Source organism: Numida meleagris, chromosome 3 (assembly GCF_002078875.1).
Source record: "Numida meleagris isolate 19003 breed g44 Domestic line chromosome 3, NumMel1.0, whole genome shotgun sequence".
Taxonomy (NCBI): Eukaryota; Metazoa; Chordata; class Aves; order Galliformes; family Numididae; genus Numida; species Numida meleagris.
The window spans coordinates 24,994,664-25,013,666 of NC_034411.1; the positions used below are offsets into that span (position 1 = coordinate 24,994,664).

The 19,003-nt window shown below is 36.1% G+C and overlaps 1 protein-coding gene across 9 annotated transcripts in view; it reads right to left on the reverse strand.

Moving 5' to 3' along the window:
• THADA (THADA, armadillo repeat containing) overlaps positions 1-19,003 on the reverse strand; it is a 217,311-nt gene that overhangs the window by 96,446 nt on the left and 101,862 nt on the right. For 8 of the 9 annotated variants that reach the window (XR_002437166.1, XR_002437167.1, XM_021392511.1 and 5 more), the window contains 2 exons: positions 5,780-5,869; positions 4,269-4,400 (listed from right to left, as the gene is read on the reverse strand). Coding sequence is in view for 7 of the 9 variants with exons in the window: in XM_021392511.1 (XP_021248186.1) it covers positions 4,269-4,400; positions 5,780-5,869 (222 nt within the window). In the remaining 2 variants the exon portion in view is untranslated. The remainder of the gene's footprint in view (positions 1-4,268; positions 4,401-5,779; positions 5,870-19,003) is intronic. The other variant, XM_021392512.1, reaches the window with a different exon arrangement.

A 19,003-nucleotide genomic window follows, 5' to 3' on the forward strand; every position in this document is an offset into this window, starting at 1 on the left:
CCTGCCCTTATAAACAGTATAATAATGTAAGTATATGAGGTACGTTTGGTATTTGAATGCCATATTTGGGAATAAAGTTGTATTTAACACCATTAGGTTGCTTCATAAAATAGGAAAGATGTTAAATATTTTACTAATCAGTAAACTACTGAAAACAGTCATTTGTACTACAAAAAACAGAGTGCAATTGAAGGTCTTTATACTTCAAGCAAGTATTTGTCAAGACAAACTGATTCCCTTTGGCCAATAAAAACCACTAAACAAAATTAGTGATAAGAGATTAAAATTCAAGTTCTTACTTCATTAGAACTTCGTACTTTGGCTAATAGCATTTTAAAAATCGCTTTCCACACCTGCTGGTAGCTGGTGTGGAAATAATAATCCACAATCTATACTTTCCACACTGAACCTCAGTCTTCACTGACTGTATACAACCTTTTATAACAGAAACCCATATTTTGCTTATAAATTGTAAGAAAAATCTTCAGTACCATGCTTCTTAGTCTAGACTGGCATTTGCTCAGATTTGAAAATGATTTAACCAGAACTCAACAAAACTTAGTATACTTATCCACTGAATAAAACTTACAGTACTATATTACATGCATGGAATCAAGGCCTTTAGGAATTCATTTTTCTTTTTTTCTCAAGTTTGAAAGAGAATTTGATCCAGCAGTGTGTTTACAGCTGATGCACAGTTTTCATGTCCTTCTCAAACTTATTTTTTTAGGAGTAACTCATGACAACAGGGCAGCTAACAATGTTCTTTAGCATCCTTCTTCCATCCTACAGAAAATTTTTCCTCATCATATACAATTTTGCTCTCCTTGTATGCTAGCGTGCACCATCAACAGTGTTACAATAATTATCTCTGTTAATGACAAGCTTATGAGTATAAAAAATAATACCGTGCTATTTGGGGGTGGTGCATGGAAGGGGAAAGCAAGCAGTAGTAGAGGTCTAGCACTTTCCACTGTCATCTACCCCAGTTCCTGATTCAAGACTGCATCAAGGGATTTTTGAAAGCAACTGCTCCATTTTACAGAAAGACGCAAATTATAAAGTTCTCCACAAGAAAGTTGCATCCATTTAAGAACGGCATCGATTTTGGAGAAAGACGTTCAATTTCCATTTATATTTTCCACAGACAGAGTTTCTTCAAGGACTTGCAACACCACCTGGAAATCTGTATATGTGACAAATTTTTGCAGGGGAAATTTCACTAAGAATCAAAAAGATTTTGTCAAAAGGAACACCAGACATAAACACAAAGGGGTTTTTTTTTTTGTTTAATATATATACAGTTAAGATTTTAAAGCTAGGTGTTTTTTCTTAAAATGATTAAGAAGTCACAATTCTAAAAAGGACTAGACCTCAATTAGTGAAAACTATCCAAGTCAATATAGCAATATCCATGTACTCCTTCAGAGGATCCGGTCCTGAACATTTAGCACTGAACAAACACTTTGGCAACGCTATGGTACAAGAGGGCATAAGGTAACTCAAATTTGGATCATTCTGAAGAGATTACAGGTTTTTGAAAGGGGTAAGGAGAGGAGAAAGGGAGGTTATGTTTTCATTTCATACTTAAAACATTACCTCCCAATTACCTCCCTTGTTAATCAAAAACATTCTGTACATTCCTTCATCTTGGAATGTAATCAGTAAAACAGACCTATCTAGCTCTTAAAAGAAGATTAAAAAAAGTGAGGTAATAAGTTGTGAATCAAAGTGTTCCCTTCCAAATAAAACATCTGCAAGGGGGTAGGAGAAAACATAAGTTTTATTAAAACTGCAGAGAAGTAATCAAATGCTCTGGTTCAAAAGGTAGTAGCAAGCATGCGCATGGCGAGTGAGATTTGTCCTTGTGGCATTTAATCCTACTCATATTGTGCAATTTACCTCAGCACAGTCAGAGCAACCACAACTCTACTCCTACTAGATGGAAAATTCCAATCAGGCTTAACCGCAACTGCTCAAAAGCCTAATTAGAAATCTTCCTCTTAAACCTAGCTTTGCTCAGAGAACTGCTCACTCTCTTGCAAACTGAGTATCTTGCTTGTCCTCCCAGAGCAGCACATGAATGCCACTTTATTGGGGTTGAGCCCTACAAAGTCAGAAAATCAGTGATGGCTTATACCCACCCTTCCTCTCTCCCTACTACATAAGCATAGGATCTAACCTTGACAACGTTACAGCAACATAAACCTGAAAATGTCTCAGCAAACTATGGCAATTAAATGATATAATTGCATTGGTCCACCATGTAATTATATAAATGCATAGACTTATATACTACATTGAGCAATCCAAAGCAGTGGTTACTATATACAGTTTAATGTCTTGATGAACAAGGTCTTTGCCTTCAGGTTGCCTCTTTGATCCTAAGTGGTTACCTCACAACCATCTTCATTACTGCCTTCTAAAGAAAACTAAATGACAAGGAAATAATTTTATTCTAATTCATCTGCTCCTGTTGAAGGGAAAATCACAAGGGAAATCAAAGGGCAAATAGCAAGATATTTATCATTCAAAGGTAAATCACAGGTATTCATTCCAGCTGATGCAAGTGGCTGAAAATATTCAAAGTATTCACAGAAGAAGGACAAAAGAGCTTTATAAGGAAACATAGTCAGAAATATCACATTGAGCTATCTCATAAATAGATAGCTCCTTCGCTCTGCAGAATCCCTGGCATTGTCCCCTGGCACCCATTAAGAATGTCAATGTTTTTGCTACATAATCCAACAGAAATGCATCTCTGTGCACCCAATTTGTTGTCTGAAATAGATAAGCATTTTATTTTATTTTACTGCCAAATTCAATGGAAAAGAAATGTAGATAACATTCTCTTCCACACCACTCCTCTAGGAGCACAGTCACTAATGGTGGTCAAAAGAGGGTAGATCTAATGACATGGTTGTCTTAAGTACTTCAGGTTTTTCTTTTAAAGGTATTGTTGGCTTTTTCCCCCCACATCCTCTGCAAAGTTTTAAATTGCCGCAAAAGGTAACTAAGCGTGATCAGTGTTGAAGAGCTATTTTGCTGGAGCAGGGATCTTGCTAAATGTAGCAGTTGTAATACATCTTTGGGTTTTGTTTTTGTAACTGGAAGATTATCAAAGATTAATGCATTACCAATTAGAAATCATGCTGAAACACTCTATCAAGAAATAAAAAAAAAAAAAACAAGCATTCTTCAGTGCAGTGACACAGGCATAAAGATTGAGCTAATTAATGATGTCACCAACAAATACAGTTTTAACTGTTTATCGAAGAAGCATTTCAGATTCAAACATGGCAGAAAAACATTTTAAATCACTAAATACAGTGCAATTAGAAAACTTTTACTGCAGGTTTTCCGTGTTATTTTTTAGGTTATTTATTCCTAAGAACTCCATAAAAACAGAAGTAGCAAGAGACACATCACATCGGCAGCCAAGAATAAGCAGACGTAACATAAATATCAGTTTAAAATAGGAATCAGAAGATGTTTGGATAGAAACAACTTGATCTTGTTTCACTGACCGAATAAAGGAACAAGATTTAAAATGGAACTTTCTTAGCCTACTACTCTGAAGCTTTCACAAATATAGCAAGACTTCCTCTCAAAATACTATTTCCCCCACCCACCAGCGTCCTACCCCCTTAGGAGGCACCCCATCCCCACAACAGTGGCATACAGAAAAGCCAAAACATCTGCTGAGTCTCTCAGTGTAAGTATCACAGAAGTGAAAGTTACACTGTATAAAATCTTGGAACATTATCTTAGAAACAGATTACATATAGGATACGTCTGCCTCCATACAGCTAAGTACTTATTTATGTGTGCATATGGATATGGAGCTAGATATGCGCACACACACTCATACAACATATTAATCATTACAACAATGAGGTACCAGCTATCATTTTGCAGGACTGAAAAAAAACATCAAGAAATTTAGCAATGCAAGACTTGTTTTACAAAACCAGTCAAGCTCATCAGTTTATATCTACCCTTTATTTGGCAGCAATTGAGTTTTTGCAGATTAAGAACTGTGAACAAGTGACACAACAGCTTGCATGATTTGAAATTGTTTCCACTCCCCCAAAACAAGAATTAACAAGAAATGGAAGTACAACCAATCATCATCAGTGTTTTTCCTTTAAGAATTAAAGCTTAAAACTTAAGAACTTAAAACTAGGCATTTTATTATAAAACAAACAAACACAAAGATTCTAGAAAGAACTCCCATCATATGAAAGACTACCAGAGGCCTATCTTACCTTATAATAAAGGGGATGAATGGTGCCATGCTGAGTGCTGAGTAAGTGCCATCCATTGGAGATGGATACAGCTTTCCCAGGATTAAAAGCAAAAGGAACAAACTTGGATGGATTTTCAGTTCTTCAGCGTCACTAAATAAAAAGTCAGGAAGAAGCATTTGGTGAGAACATCATCCTTCATGCTGTTCTTGAGATTCTCCCACAGGCACAGTACCCTTCTGCATTTCAAGGAGGTACGTTATGCTGATCATGGCAAGAACATACAAACCCGACTTTGATCACACACGGCATCCCATTCTATGGCATCACTGGGGATCCCTCCATGAAGACAAATTACGGCTGTGCCACATTTTCTTTCCTACCTTATCCCAGCCTCTTCTACCGTTAACAAGAGAGAGCCGCCCTTGCTTTTAACTAACATTAAACACCAGAACAGGTAATGTTTCTCAAAGAACTGAGCAATTGAGAAAGCTCAGTTACAAAAAGATGGCTTAAACAAAAAAAAGTCTTTTTCAGTCAGGAAGGAAGAAAATGTGTATTTGGTAAATAGAAGGCTAGATTTAAGAACAGTTATTGTTATTAACACCAAGTGGCTGCTTGTAAAATCAACCAGAAATCCAAGACAAAATTAACAATTCCTTATTTAGTCAATAAGCTTAAAAAAAAGAAAGAAAAAATAAAACACTTAATTTGCATTGAGAAAAAAAAAAACACTCGAGGACAGTATTTCAAGCAACTTCCCAAAATTTTCTAGTGATTACACTGTCGCCCTTCGAAAAGTCAGGTAAGTCAGACTGCTGCATGGAATACACGCATCATTTTTGCTTAGAGCAGACTGCACAAGATGCAATGATTGGTGGAACTCCTCTTTCAACTGTTCATTGCAGGCCATTAAACAGACAGCTGAAACTCTCCTCTAGATCAGCTGCTGAACTTCTACAGTTTATACCATAACATTTTAAGGAAAAACAAAGCCTGCACTGGTTTACTTTAAAAGTTCATGAACCTAGGGGTAACAGCATCAGCATCATCCCAGAGTACATCATCTGGTTAGATTGAACTGGAGCTCTCAGACACCATTTGTGGACTCTGTAAAAAGAGATCAAGGACCTTCCACAAAGACAGTGTGTCAAGGGCTGGAAAATGGTAATTTAGGGTCACACAAGGCCTAAGACCTTCTATCCTTTAAACAAGTTAGAAAGTCTCGTTAAAAATGAGACATTGTCAAACAATGAGTTTCTGCCCTGCACTGAAAAATATACTTTCTTTTAATGTCTGATCCTTGGAATGCAACAGCTTACAGGGAGGATTAAAGCTGCTACTAATGACTCAATAGCATTTCAGACTCCAGAATCTCACTGCAGTGCGCAAGTTACAGGAAAAAAGGCTTAGAAAAACAGTAGTAGATCTACACTACTTCAAGAAGCACTGATGAAAGCAGCAGTGTTATACTATATGTGACAACTCACTTTAAACTGAACATTTCGGAAGTTTCACAGATATCATCCTACCTGTTCAAAGTATTGGCTACAACCTCCAACTGCTTGAGAAGGAAAGGATAAAGACTTGGAAATCGAGAGAAAAACTCTGCTCCTGTCATTCTGCAGAAGGGAATGTAGAAGAGTTACAATTAGTTGCACTCAGAATACCAGTTTACTTAGATTTCTGATGCTGCAGTGAATTCAGAGTCCAAATGACCATGTACCCACAATGAACACCTTTCAAACATGACAAAGTTTTTTTTTCATTAAAAATGTCAATACAACATAATTTAGACAGTTTATGTGCTTCGGTCTGCACATCTACACTTTGCCAGCTAAACTATTCAGATCTTCCTAAAAAAAAAAAAAAAAAAGACACAGCATCTTAAATTCCAGCACTATTTTAACAACATAGATGAACAAGACTACATTTCCTTTGATGCAGCTCATGTACTAAACAGCTAATAAAGTACTTCTAATATACTTTTACTTACAGGTGCTCATCTATTATTGATACTGAAAAGTATCTGAGAATGATAACTCAAAAGAAAACACAGCAACAGATGCATCTGATCTTCCATCAGCCCTCTTCACAGAGCTGCCTCCAGCACTTGGCAGCAGTGACATTTCCAGGCCACATACTCATGTAGATATAACAACTACATCCAAAACAGAACAACATACCGATACCTATCAAACTCATTACTAGCCAGAATTAACACATCAGTACAGTTTAAGCCACAACAGCAAATCAATCCAAGCTAAAAAGAGTAAGTAAAAGCCTTCTGTGCTTGTTTTCCTAATAACTTTTTGAACTGATAAAGGATAACTTCATGGTTCATAGGTTCATTTAGCATTTTCTAAGCAAGAACCACTCAAATGTTAGGTTAAGGAAGTTCTAATTAGACATATGGGCTATGCAGATAAAACGAAATTCCTTCGGAAACAAGTAAGTAAATGGCCAACAATTTACAACAAGAAAGCCAACTGCAGAGTTTGCTTGCTACACGATCAACTAGGATTAAGTATGTTTTAGCATGACTCCAATACAATGCTTTTGACAAGCAAACAAATCCAGGTCTACAGAAATAACATGGTAAGATGGCAAGATTGAACGTCCATAAAAATAAGCGTACAAAAAAATTATGCAAGAGTAAATCGGCACATGACAACTATCAGCAAAGCTTCCAGCACTCAGCCAACAAAACATGCCTTAGCCATAGGCCACAAAATAAACACAGCAAAAGCAAATTACTAGATGGAAACAAATGTTCAAACAAAGAGGTACGTACAAGAGGCTTTCTCTAGGCGTGTAAGAGTGATACACTGAAAGGCTGCTAATAAAAGCATGGCCAAGGATTCTGCAATAGCTATTATAACTACAAGAAAGATTTCATTTAAAAAAATAAGTTGAAAACTTTCTGTGAATGAGCATAAATTGAAGCGCAGATAAGGACTGTCTAAAACACCAATACTGATGATCACTGGCTATTTAAGTAGAAAAAGCACATGTAATTTTTTATCACGCAACCTCAAAGTGTCTGCCAGCCACCGAATTCAAACATCCCATAGTCAGATTTCAAAACTTCAGAGCTTTCCAAGTCATCTAACAGCTTTTCAAAACAACTTCAAGTTTTCCATACACACATTACGTAGCAAGCTGAAGACAAAAAAGCCAGACAGCACAAAATATAAAAGCTAGGCGCATACATCAAGTCAAACAGCACATGGCATACATATGGAAAACTCAGTAAGACATAAAATATTAAAAAATCCATACTAAGAAAAAAGTGTCAATTTGAACCAATCTGAAAATACTTCACCTCTTGTATCACAGTGTGTGTCAGGAAAAAGCACATTAGAGATTAAGTTTTCTTTGGAACGCATGAGCCACTGCTTAGAAGCTGAAGAGAGGACTGTATGCAAGGAGTACCTCATGTAGCAATTATTTTTGAACACAGCCATATTCAATATAATGAAATTCAGTAAGCAAATTTTAATTAGTATTACATACTGGAACTGAATATTCTTACAAAAACAGCCCTAAAATTCTCTGTAACTAGTGTGATTTCATACATCTTTTTGATAAGGAAAGAAAACAGTAGTTACCAAACTCGGTAACTTACATAACTTCTCCCTTAGTTAACTGTTCCACAGGTTATGTGATGGGAGAAGGCAGTCTAATCAAAACCATTAGTCAGCAGGTATCTGCAGAAAAGATGCCCCAAGGCACTGTGAGCAACCTGGTTGTCCAGTGATAGTTAGAAGTGGCCTCCAGCTCAGAAGGGAAAATGGAAACACTATATGTTAGCAGACATGCTGTAAAATGAAAAGGTGTTCTATAAAATACAGAGCACTGATATTCGTGTGAATCCACCTGGGAATGTCAAGGCAGGAAGACACGTAACTAGAGAACAACCATAAAGCAAAACAGCAAGAGTGAGTAAAACACAGAGGTATTTAGTTGCCTCATTTTCGATTACTGACCATGCTTGCTGTTCCAGGAAACATGTACGCATTAGGCACACACAAGTAGCTGTGCACAGTAATTGAGACTGGAACCACAACAAAAAATGCAATGACTCGGATTTCTCAAAAATGACCAGGACCCTGAGCCACCTATTTTCTATTGCATCAAAAAATATGCTGCTTTGAAAAATGAACACCAGCACTTCATAAACAGACTCACAGGAGTCATGCTTCATAAACAGTAAGTTATCCGTATCCTTAAAAGAAGGCAATTACTTGATATACTTGCTTATAAAGGAATATACAAACTAAAAAAAAAACAAAAAAAACAACAACACAAAATAACAGTTATTGGTTTTCATGGAACAAAGTTTGATCTCCATTTCTAAATTATATATGACAAAGAATTACAGATTTAAATTAAAAATATAGATAAGTATTCATTATTTCCATTAGTCACGAACACAGTTCAAACAGACTTTTGGCAAGGCGGCTACCTTAATTAAATCCTTAAAATCAACATCTTGCAGATGACAGGATTTGACAGCTACCCGCCCTAAAACTAGAGAAGAAATTGGAAAGAACCTAACACACTAGTATTTTTTATCGTGTCCAGCTGAAATAATTTCATATTGCATCAGAGTTCATTTTTCACAGTACCACAGGCTCTCTAATAGTAGTTTGTTTTGTTTCCTGCTAGAAACCCAAAATTAGTACAATTTCACAATTTAGAATTTCAAATGGGATTACTGAGATCTAAGCAATGGATTGATGGAAGGTTACTTAGTGAAATAGGAAGCAGTGTAATGAAACAGAAAGATTATCAGTGGGCTGATGATGCTTACAATAAATCCCCTCTCCTCAACATAAAATGTCATCTAAGTATATGGCTAAAGTATTTGGTAAATGTCAAAAAATTGAGAGCAAATAATGGAACGACTTGTATTCTAAAATGATTTGTAAAAATCATTTTTAAAACTATGTACACACAAAATACTTAGATGAGTAGGAAGGGAGATGTAACACTTGGATCTCAGATACTCCAGTTTAACAATATTAACACTTGGTTATATGTGAACAATTGTGCAGAAAAGGCAGATGACAGTTTAGAGTATAAGACCTTCACAGAATGCTCAATTTTGATTGCTATAGACAGCAGCCACTATTTGTATTTTTCAGAAAACAAGACTGATGAAGAGCGTTTATGCAGAAAGGGAGACGTACATGAGTTTCTTTCCTATTTTCACTCAGGTTTCCCACCTGAGGAGATGCGCCTTGAAAACAAACTTGAAGAACCTTCTCTGATAGACCACACAAAATCAAGTTGCAATTTTTACTCCTAACTACCCCTACATAGCCCTGAGCCAAATAGACTCTTTCCCACCTTTTGTCTGCTCCAGAGTCTATTCAGGAGAAAAAGAAGGTCAGGATGACAGTATTTCAGAGAATACAGAGTTCAGATAAATTGGTACTCTGAAAGCAAGTGATGTGACAAAGGACAGAGTACGATTAACATGATTAACAGTAGCATTCGGAAAATAACAGTGTATAAGATAAATTATCAAAAATCAACTAGTTGTAGTTGTAAAATTTAAAACAGAAGATACAACTGAAAGCGGACTGCAAATCGATAAAACTTTCCCTTGACGTTCATTTTAAGCATGAAGAGTATAACCTACAGCATTTAATATGTTCCTTAGGAAAAATGCATAGATAAAGTTTTTCATTTCTCCACAATAACCTAGAATAGAAGCTTTTATTATATTCTTGACTGTCATTAGCTCTTCTATTCAATCACTACCTGATTTTTTTTTCCTCTTTCATTGTTTTCATAGTAGAATCTTGGGTGGCTTGGAGTAAGGTAAAGATCACACACAGGCAAGTTTTCATTTCCTCTGTTTTGCTTACAAAGATATTCAGTGTCATCTAAATTCTAGAATCAAATTCATAAATCCTACTGAAAATTGTAACGTCTCTATTCATTATATGTAGTTTGTCTAAGTAGTGACTTGATGCTGTATAATCCAAGAAGTGTTTATATATGTAGTGTCTTTCTAATAAATTATCCCATCTTTATGCATAAAGAGTGAGTTATTTAACTACATTTTAAAAACACATCTGAGAATAAAGCCATGGATGTTACAGCGTTCAGGTCTAAGATGTGCTGCACACTTAAGAGAATATTCCAGATTAAAATTCTGCTTTGACACTGGGGCATATGTATCATTTTACTGTGACATGTGTCAGAGATTACCTGCTTCTGTTCTTTCATTTATCTTTCTGAAGAACTAAAGGCTTTATAACCTTGTATCCTGCTTTTAGCAACTGACATGCTAAAGAACATTTGCAGTAAATCTGTTTGTATTTCATTTTAGGACAGCTAAGATTTAGAGACTACAAATCTTCTGACAGGATCAAGGGTCTTTAGAGTTCATTTTGAATAAAAATGTTGCTAATGTCTCAGGTCAGCTGACAAATGTATTAACAGGTCTATGACAGATGAAAAAATATGATTGTATTTATGAAGGAAAAATAAAATTGGAATGAGAAAAAAATAACAAGATAGGCATACACATTTAGAGAGACCATGACCAAGAATATGGTTTTCGTGAAATTGCAGAAGTCCTCTCTTAATGATCTCCTGTAAAATACACTCTGTATCACTGACTATACTAGAATCTTTAACTGTAATATTTCAGATGATACTTTGTGCTAAAAGCAGTAATGCGGAAACCAAATCAAATTTACTCTCTGTACTGCAAGTACAACTACTGCTGAAAAAGTTAAAAAATCCACAGTGAATTTCAGAAAACTTGTTCAAGAAGTCAAATTTATAATAATCCACATTCTACATATTTGCAGCTTTTGCCTTCATTAAAGTATGAAAAATGAAATGCAGGGCAGCTTAACTAAACAGCTTTTAACTGCCCATTCATGTTCCTTCCTTATCACTTACTAAGAAAGTAGGTCCTCTGTCTCAGAATTTATAAAGTTTATCTCCTTGTTAGCAAAGACACACATCAGAAATATAAACTTCAAAAGAAAACATTTTCTTCAACTATATAAAAATACCAGAAAAGAATGGCTAACATGCTGCTTTATAGTATGGTTATGGTAAAGACCAAAGCTTGTTCACATACTCTAAGCATAGTACACATACACTAGGAGTTAAATGAATTGTTGGCTCCTTAAGTATCACTGACGAATACAACAGTCAGCTGCATTTCATGGTAGGTCAACTAATGGTAGCAAGGTACAGAAAACAGAAATTCCTCTAACTGAAGGCAATACAAAACTCAAAGAATGTACCACGCTCAACTCAAAGGATAATCTCTATCCTGGATTTCAAAACACAGAAGACAGCAGACCATTATTATTTGAAAGTGCTGGTGGGGAGAATGATTCTGAACACCAAGGACCTTTGTTCTGGCCTCAAGAACACACAGAAATGTAGGAAAAAGAATAGTTACAGGTAAAGGAATAAAACAATGGGGAAATATATGCAACGTGCAAAAATGTTATTAACTAGATTGTGCCAACTTAACCCATTCTTTACCCAAAAAAGGTAACCATTTCCCTAGGCAAAGGAAATAAAGGAGTTCTAGTAGCACAAGCTTCCTGAATGTAATTGCAATACACGAAATGTTTGAAACCTGGAAACACTTTATTCAAAATTTTCTTAAAAGAAAAAACCACGGCAGCTCCAGCACTAAGCAGAGATCCAGTTCCTTCCTTCACAGTTTAAAAAAAAAAAAAAAAAAGACAAAACCAAAAGAAGCATGCAACATTCTCAGTGCAGTCTGAAGAAACATTTACATGAGGTCCACAGTGGTTTAACAGATTAACCTATAAAATCTACACAGTGTAATTTATACAACTGACATGCTGCAGTTAGAGTAATTAGGGTAAGGTAGTAGATAAAACACGTAAGCTAGAGAGGAAATAGGGCTTAACACAGAAAAGCATGCCTTAGGTCAGTCATAGGTGGGCCTAATAATAATTGTAGGGACCAATATTATTAATAGCTTAACTGAAGACCACAGTAAAAGAGTTAGGCGAGTGTCAATGAAAATCCACTGATGAAACAAAAGTCAGGACTGTCTGTAGAGAGGGAAGATTAAAACACTATGAAACAAAATTCAGATATCTTTGGCAACTGGAATAACAAAGACAATATGAAATGAATGACAGATAGAAATGCTACATATGTGAAGTCTAATTATACTATGATTTAGATTTCATCATCTGGAAATAGCAAAAGGATCCAAGATTGTATCACTTGGTATCTCAGATCCCTCATCAAAAACAGAAACAAAAAGGGCAGATGTAGTTTCCATAACACATCAGTACTGATGCAGTCATTACAGACAAGGAAGTAATAATGCCACTCTGCAACAATCAAGTAGGACGTAACATGGAATACATCAGAGCTAACTTCCAGCTACGTGAGATGCTTGAAAAAGCTGCTCACATGACTAAGGGAAGAAAAAACAAATTTTCCAAGAGGAGGTTTAAAGCTTGTTGTGTTGGGCAAAATTAATATAGAAGGGTATATGAGACTGACATCCACAAACACTTCAAGGAAAGCATGAAGATTCTTGTGTTCAAGAAACGTTTAGATGTTGTGTTGAGAGACATGGTTTAGTGGGGTTATTGGTGGTAGGTGGATGGTTGGACTGGATGATCTTGTAGGTCTTTTCCAACCTTGCTAATTCTATGATTCTATGACTCTATGAAGAGAGAAAATAATTATTTAAAATAAAGAACAACACTGGCATAACAACAAATGAGTATTAAATGGCCATGAATAAATATAAGCTGCAAGTGAAGTTTTGAACTATCAAAGCAGCAAGATTCTTGAGACGTTTTACTTGAGAAGAGGGCACTCCCAGCATCTTCCTGCAGCAATAGTGGGAAAAAACAAATTGTTTCTAAGACGAGACCTGATCAGTTCATGAAAGAAACAGTATAGCAAGCTTGTTTATTCAAAGAATTCAGCGAATGTTCCAGCAGGATCCTCACAGTCATGTGTTCCTATGGTTTTGTGACACATTGATCCATATGGAAATTCCATCCTTTGCTTAAACATGCACTTCAACCGGTGCTGAGCTGTTTTTTCAAAACCTACCCTTCGTGTCTTCAGCCATGCTAACACCACATGCAAGCAGATTCCAAAACACACCACACTGGATGAGCATGGAAACATCTCTATAACTTCCTTACAGAAGTTTCAGACACTCAGCAATCACCCTTAGAATCTCACTTCTATTTGACACTCTTCTTTTAAAGAAAATTGAAGTTTTCAGTGTTTCTGAACAGGCAGCTCACACCTCCTTAAACAATGAAACCAAAAAAGCCTCCAAAAGAATTGGACTAGCAGAATCTCAAAATCACCTAAGACGACTCCACCATGGTCAGCCCAAGAAGGTAGCCTGTAAATTCTAGGGCAAACACCATACTAGCCATTTGAGAAGAGAGCATGTATGTTACTGAAAGACTCTGAACTTCCCACATTTCAGAGTCTCAAGTCCAGAAAAAAAGTAACTGACAGAGAAAACACCCTAAAGAAACTTGTCTGTAAATGCAGAGAGAGTCCAAGAGTGTGATGAGCATTTAAATAGTTGAAACGCAAACAGATTTGTGACAATTGATAAAACAATTCTTTTAATTTTAGAATTACTTTCAGTAAGGAAAAAAAAAATAATCCTTTCAATAAGGAACTTTCAGTTCCTTATTTCCAAGGGAAAGCAGTTGAACTACTTTTGTATTATGGCAGCAAGTTTTAAAATGGACTGAAAATCATTACACAGGTTCAGCTTCACCAAGCTTTCCCACCCGGAAGCTGAAAAAGTACAGCATGAATAAACAGAGCATTTGGGCTGGACGACCCAGCCCAAAGGGTACTAATCAGTGGCTCACTGTTGGCTAGTAACCGGTGGAATACTCCGTGGGTCAATACTGGGGCCTCTTCACGCTTAAACACTTTTTGTCAACAACTTCGTTGATGAGATGGAAAGAACCCTCTACAGATCTGTGGACAACAGTGAATTAAAGGGAGTGGATGAAACAACAAATAGTAGCAGTTCAGTTTAGGCAGACCTGGAGAAGCTTGAGGCTTGGGCCAACAGAAACCTCATGTAGTTCTACAAGGAGAAATACAAAGTTTTGCACCTGGGTTGAACAACTCTGAGGATCAGCATAGGCTGAAAACCAGCTGGCTCAGTAACAGTCCCACAGCAAAGAACCTGAGGGTTATAGTGAATGCCAAGCTCAGTATAAGCCAATGACACATCCTCATGGCAAACAAGGCAGACCACTTACTGGCCTACGTTTATTTTGATGAATGTGGCAGCAGATCAAGGGAAATTATTATCCTCGTCAACTTGGCACATGGAATCCTCCATCCAATTTTGAGATGCCACATGCAGAAGAGATTAGAAGAAATAGGAGGGGGTCCAGCAAACAGCTGCACTGAGGGACAGGGACTAGAGTATATAACCTATGAGAAGCTGAAAGAGCCAGGTTTGCTCCATCTGACAGAGAGGAGGTTCATGGAAGATCAAACAGCATCTTATGACTGGCTTGCAGAATCAGAGATTACAAGCTAAGTTTCCTGCAGTAGTTGTAGATGGTATAGAAAGGATCAGTGATCACAAATAGCAGCTCAGAAGTTTTAAATTGCACAACAAGAAAATAATCCTGGATTTAGATAGGTAATGCAGTGATGTAGCATATTATATTACTGAAAGTTTTAAACTCATGCAAAGCCACTGCTGTCCTAATCTGGTGTTGCTGAATCATTTTTAATGGGAATCAAGAGGTCTCCTTCCAGTCAATATTTCTGTGACTCTATTTAGCTACCTTCCACTCCAGTAGCATGGCTTTAAACCTTCGTAGTAAATCAGAGTTCTTCTAATCTTCTGGTATTGATAGGTTATACCTACCAACTGCAATTTCAGCAAACATCAGCTCCTGCTAAGAAGACTCTTGAGATTGACCCTTTTTTCAAAAGTTAGTAATTTTATCCTAAATTCAGCACAATGTGCACTATAATGTTTAAAATACCAGCTTGATATGAAACAAAAGCCACCATTTAAAATTCTTTAACTCAAAAATCATATATACTTATAGAAATTCTTGATTAACAGTTTGTCTGAATGACACCTGTCCTAAAAGAGAGATTAACAGCAAGAGGAAGGGTCCTTTAGAAATAAAGGCTATGTATTTATTTTCAGAGTTGCATTTTGGGTAGTTTTTCTTTGAGGAACATATCTCAGATTTAAATTTCTGAAATCACAACATTTCCCAAAACAAGGAACTTTCAAACAAACTTTTCACATGGCTAAGAGAATTTTAGGGCTCACATAGAAGGAAAAATGGCCGTGTAGTTTTGGACAGAGGTTTGGAGAGCCACAATGAAGCCTGGAAAAAAAATAATTCTAAAACAACTGGTGGAACTTATCAGTTAATAACCCCAAGAGAAATGATGTAGACTGTTACTGCGCACTTGTTTTTCTAAACCAAACATGATGCAGAGCACCTCTTCTAGTGAGGGTGCCAACTTTCCTATAGACTGATTAAGTTAGATGCAAAAAAACAATTCAGATTTCTTTTTTACACCATGAAAAACACTATGATGTGGACAGAAGAATCATTATAAAGATGTGGGGTTTGCTCCTTCAATAAACATGTGATGACTTTGCACCTAAAACAACACTCTAATTCATTAACAAAAGAAATGTTAGAGTACTTAAATCCCAGAACAGTAAGCAAAATAGTTTAAGTTCACTGACTTGAAAAAAACATTCTTTTATGCTGCACAGCCCTAAGATAAATACTTAAAAAGAACTAAGAATATGCCACTATATCTTGGTTTTCATTTTCCTTCAGATAGAAGTGCTAGAGTAAACATTCTTACTAGTTTACGTTGCTGTGTTTTTATGAGGTTAATAACTGAACTGTCAATCAAAGCCTATATAAATACAGTAGTTAAATACCTTCTGCTTTAGAAGCATTTTTATTTACAAGAGAGCTAGCCAAGATTTCCAAAGGACTGCATGGTCTGCTGTGCTTTGATCTCTTTTAAGTGCAAGTTTCTTTATGCCTGTTGTTTTGCTATTTATTATATCCTTTGTGTAATCAGGTATGGAAAAAGGCACCTGTGTAAAACAAATACTTCAGGAAATGTGTGACTGAGAGGAATAATTATGCAACACACAGTTTACGAAAATACTAAGCAAAAGCTTTTTCTAAAAGCACTATTGTTGCTGTACTAGCAAGAGAAGTAAACGCACAATGGGCTCATAATAAAAATAGAGAAACATAATCAAAAACCACCATCACAGATATAACCTAGTACCTATATCAGCATATTAATCAACACCAAATTTAGATATACATACATATATATACATAAACAGTTAAAAATAGAACATATTAAATATGTTAAATAATTTAAGAATTATTTCTCTAAAACTTGTATGGTATTGCCATGTGTGTGCAAAGGTGTGTGTACATTTGCATATAGATACATAAAATTAAGTTATCTATGTATCTCTAGAAAGCCTCCAATAATTCTGCTCAATCACTGACTACACAACTATCATCTTTAATCTCTTGCCACAGATTTAGCATTGTAAATTTTGTCTCCAAACAACCCACACTATACCTCTCTATTTTGAGAAGAATAGCTGCTTATCACTCAGTAAGGTGAAGTTCATGAATAAGTGATGTGTACATTACATATAGAACAAAACAGAATAATTGTTATCAATTCATATTAATGATTTTTTTTTTATCTCTACAATAAAACTAAATTATTTACTCAGGTGGTTAGGCTTACATTAATCTTTGTTTCACTGAACACATTTCAGTCACTTGGTAGAAACAAACATTAAGCCTCTGTTTTATTTTAAATGGACTGAATTTACTTCAGGGCAGCACATGTATTCTTAGGATATTTCACTGTGGACAAACCTTCATTCAGGTTGCTTTACCATATTATTTTTCTATTTTCTGGCTCTATCTTGAGAAGTTTCCCCTTGTTCGAGAGAGCATGGATACACATTTGCAAATGCACGATACTTTGTGTTTGGGTGGGAAAGATTTGAAACAGGTTTGTGTTAGTGTCAAAATCTTGAAGGAAAATGGTTCTTCAGATTTCAGACAGATTTATGTCTTGCGCTCCTAAAATAAGCAGAAATCATATAAGCACATCTTCAACCTCAAGGAGAACAGTCATTTTTGTCTGATGCAAGGGATTTGGGATAGTTTTAGATGAAAACAAGAAACAAACAGGATAACTGAAATAATAGTGAGCGGGAGGAGAGGGTCAACAACATGACACAGATCTCTTTAGGAGGTTGTTCTCAATTTGTATCTGTTTCTGAACAACATTTGCATAAATTTTATCTTGAATTTACAAATTAATAGCAACTAATAATAATTATTCCTATTATAAAGGCACTTCAGAATAGGAAGTCTGTGTTTAAATAAGCCTATTGTTATTGAACTATTAATCTTAAATGTTGTAATGGTTATCTGATTCAGTCTGAACTTTTGCATGTTTGCTCTGAGATCAAGCCTTCTAAATCTGTTAAAAGTCAATAAAAAAAGAGCCTGAGCATTAAAAGCAACAACAACAAAAAAAAAAAGCTGAGCAAAATACACGTGGGCCTATTTTTGGCAGACAGAAAAGGGAGGTTTTTTTTGTTTTTTTTTTTTGTTTTGTTTTGTTTTTAAAGAAAAAACAGCTCCCCCTCACAAGACACTCTACTGCACCAAATCCTGAATAACTACTTAGCAAGCACTCACTGGAACAACTAAAGTGGCAAAGGAGAGGACAGGCCACAAAGTGTGACACTAAAGCAGTTGGAGGGAAAGGAAGAACCAGGGGTATTTAATTTGCTCAGTCATCTCATGAAACCTCCCTGTCACTGACCCGGTATTTTAGCTGCCATGGAAGAAGCACTACTGAGATCCAAGACAAAGCAATCCCAACCCTTCCCTCCACAGCACTCAGTCCAAGAAGTACAAACAGAGCTCAGTGTTGTGAATCAAGTCATACTTTCACCTCTAATGAAACTCTCATAAGGGCTATCCCATTTTACAACAGCAGAGTGCCATTACAGCTGGACCACACTTGTGCCACCAAAGTTTCTTTCCATTTATCCCAAAGTACTGCAGGACGCTACACTGTGGGCATACAAGGACCCACCTCAGAAATCTTGCCAGAGCTGGGGGCGATGCACTGCAAATGTTTAACAAGGTTGACACTAAGAGTGGCAACACCTCACTGCTGTAAGTCAGACTTTTCAGCAGTGAAGCTGGAAGTACTGGAAGTATTAGCCTGCCAGATGCGAAACATTCAACAGGTATCATGTACTTCTAATGTATTTTTTTTTTTTTTTTGTACTTAAAGCTACAGTTCTAAAGTGGCTTAGTGAAAAGGAAAATAATACCAGGTTAATTTAATTTAGGGATAATAGCAGGAAAAGAGAGGTTTGCAATAGGATGTTCAGTTTGCAATGTTTCCCTCTAAACCTTCACAGTGTAAAACACAATGGTTTCTGGTCTTTAAAGCCCTTACGTTAAGGAACAAGTACATGTCAATTTATGAGAAAAAAAGTAGTGTTTTTAAAAGCTAATTTGGTTCTACTTAGTGACCTTCAAGCAACCGCTTATAGAGAAGTGCTGAAGACTCAAATTGCAATAAAAACAAAGAAAGTAGGAGGATAATATTGCATGCTGACTGCCTCACAGCCAATAGCACAGCTTCAAAACCTG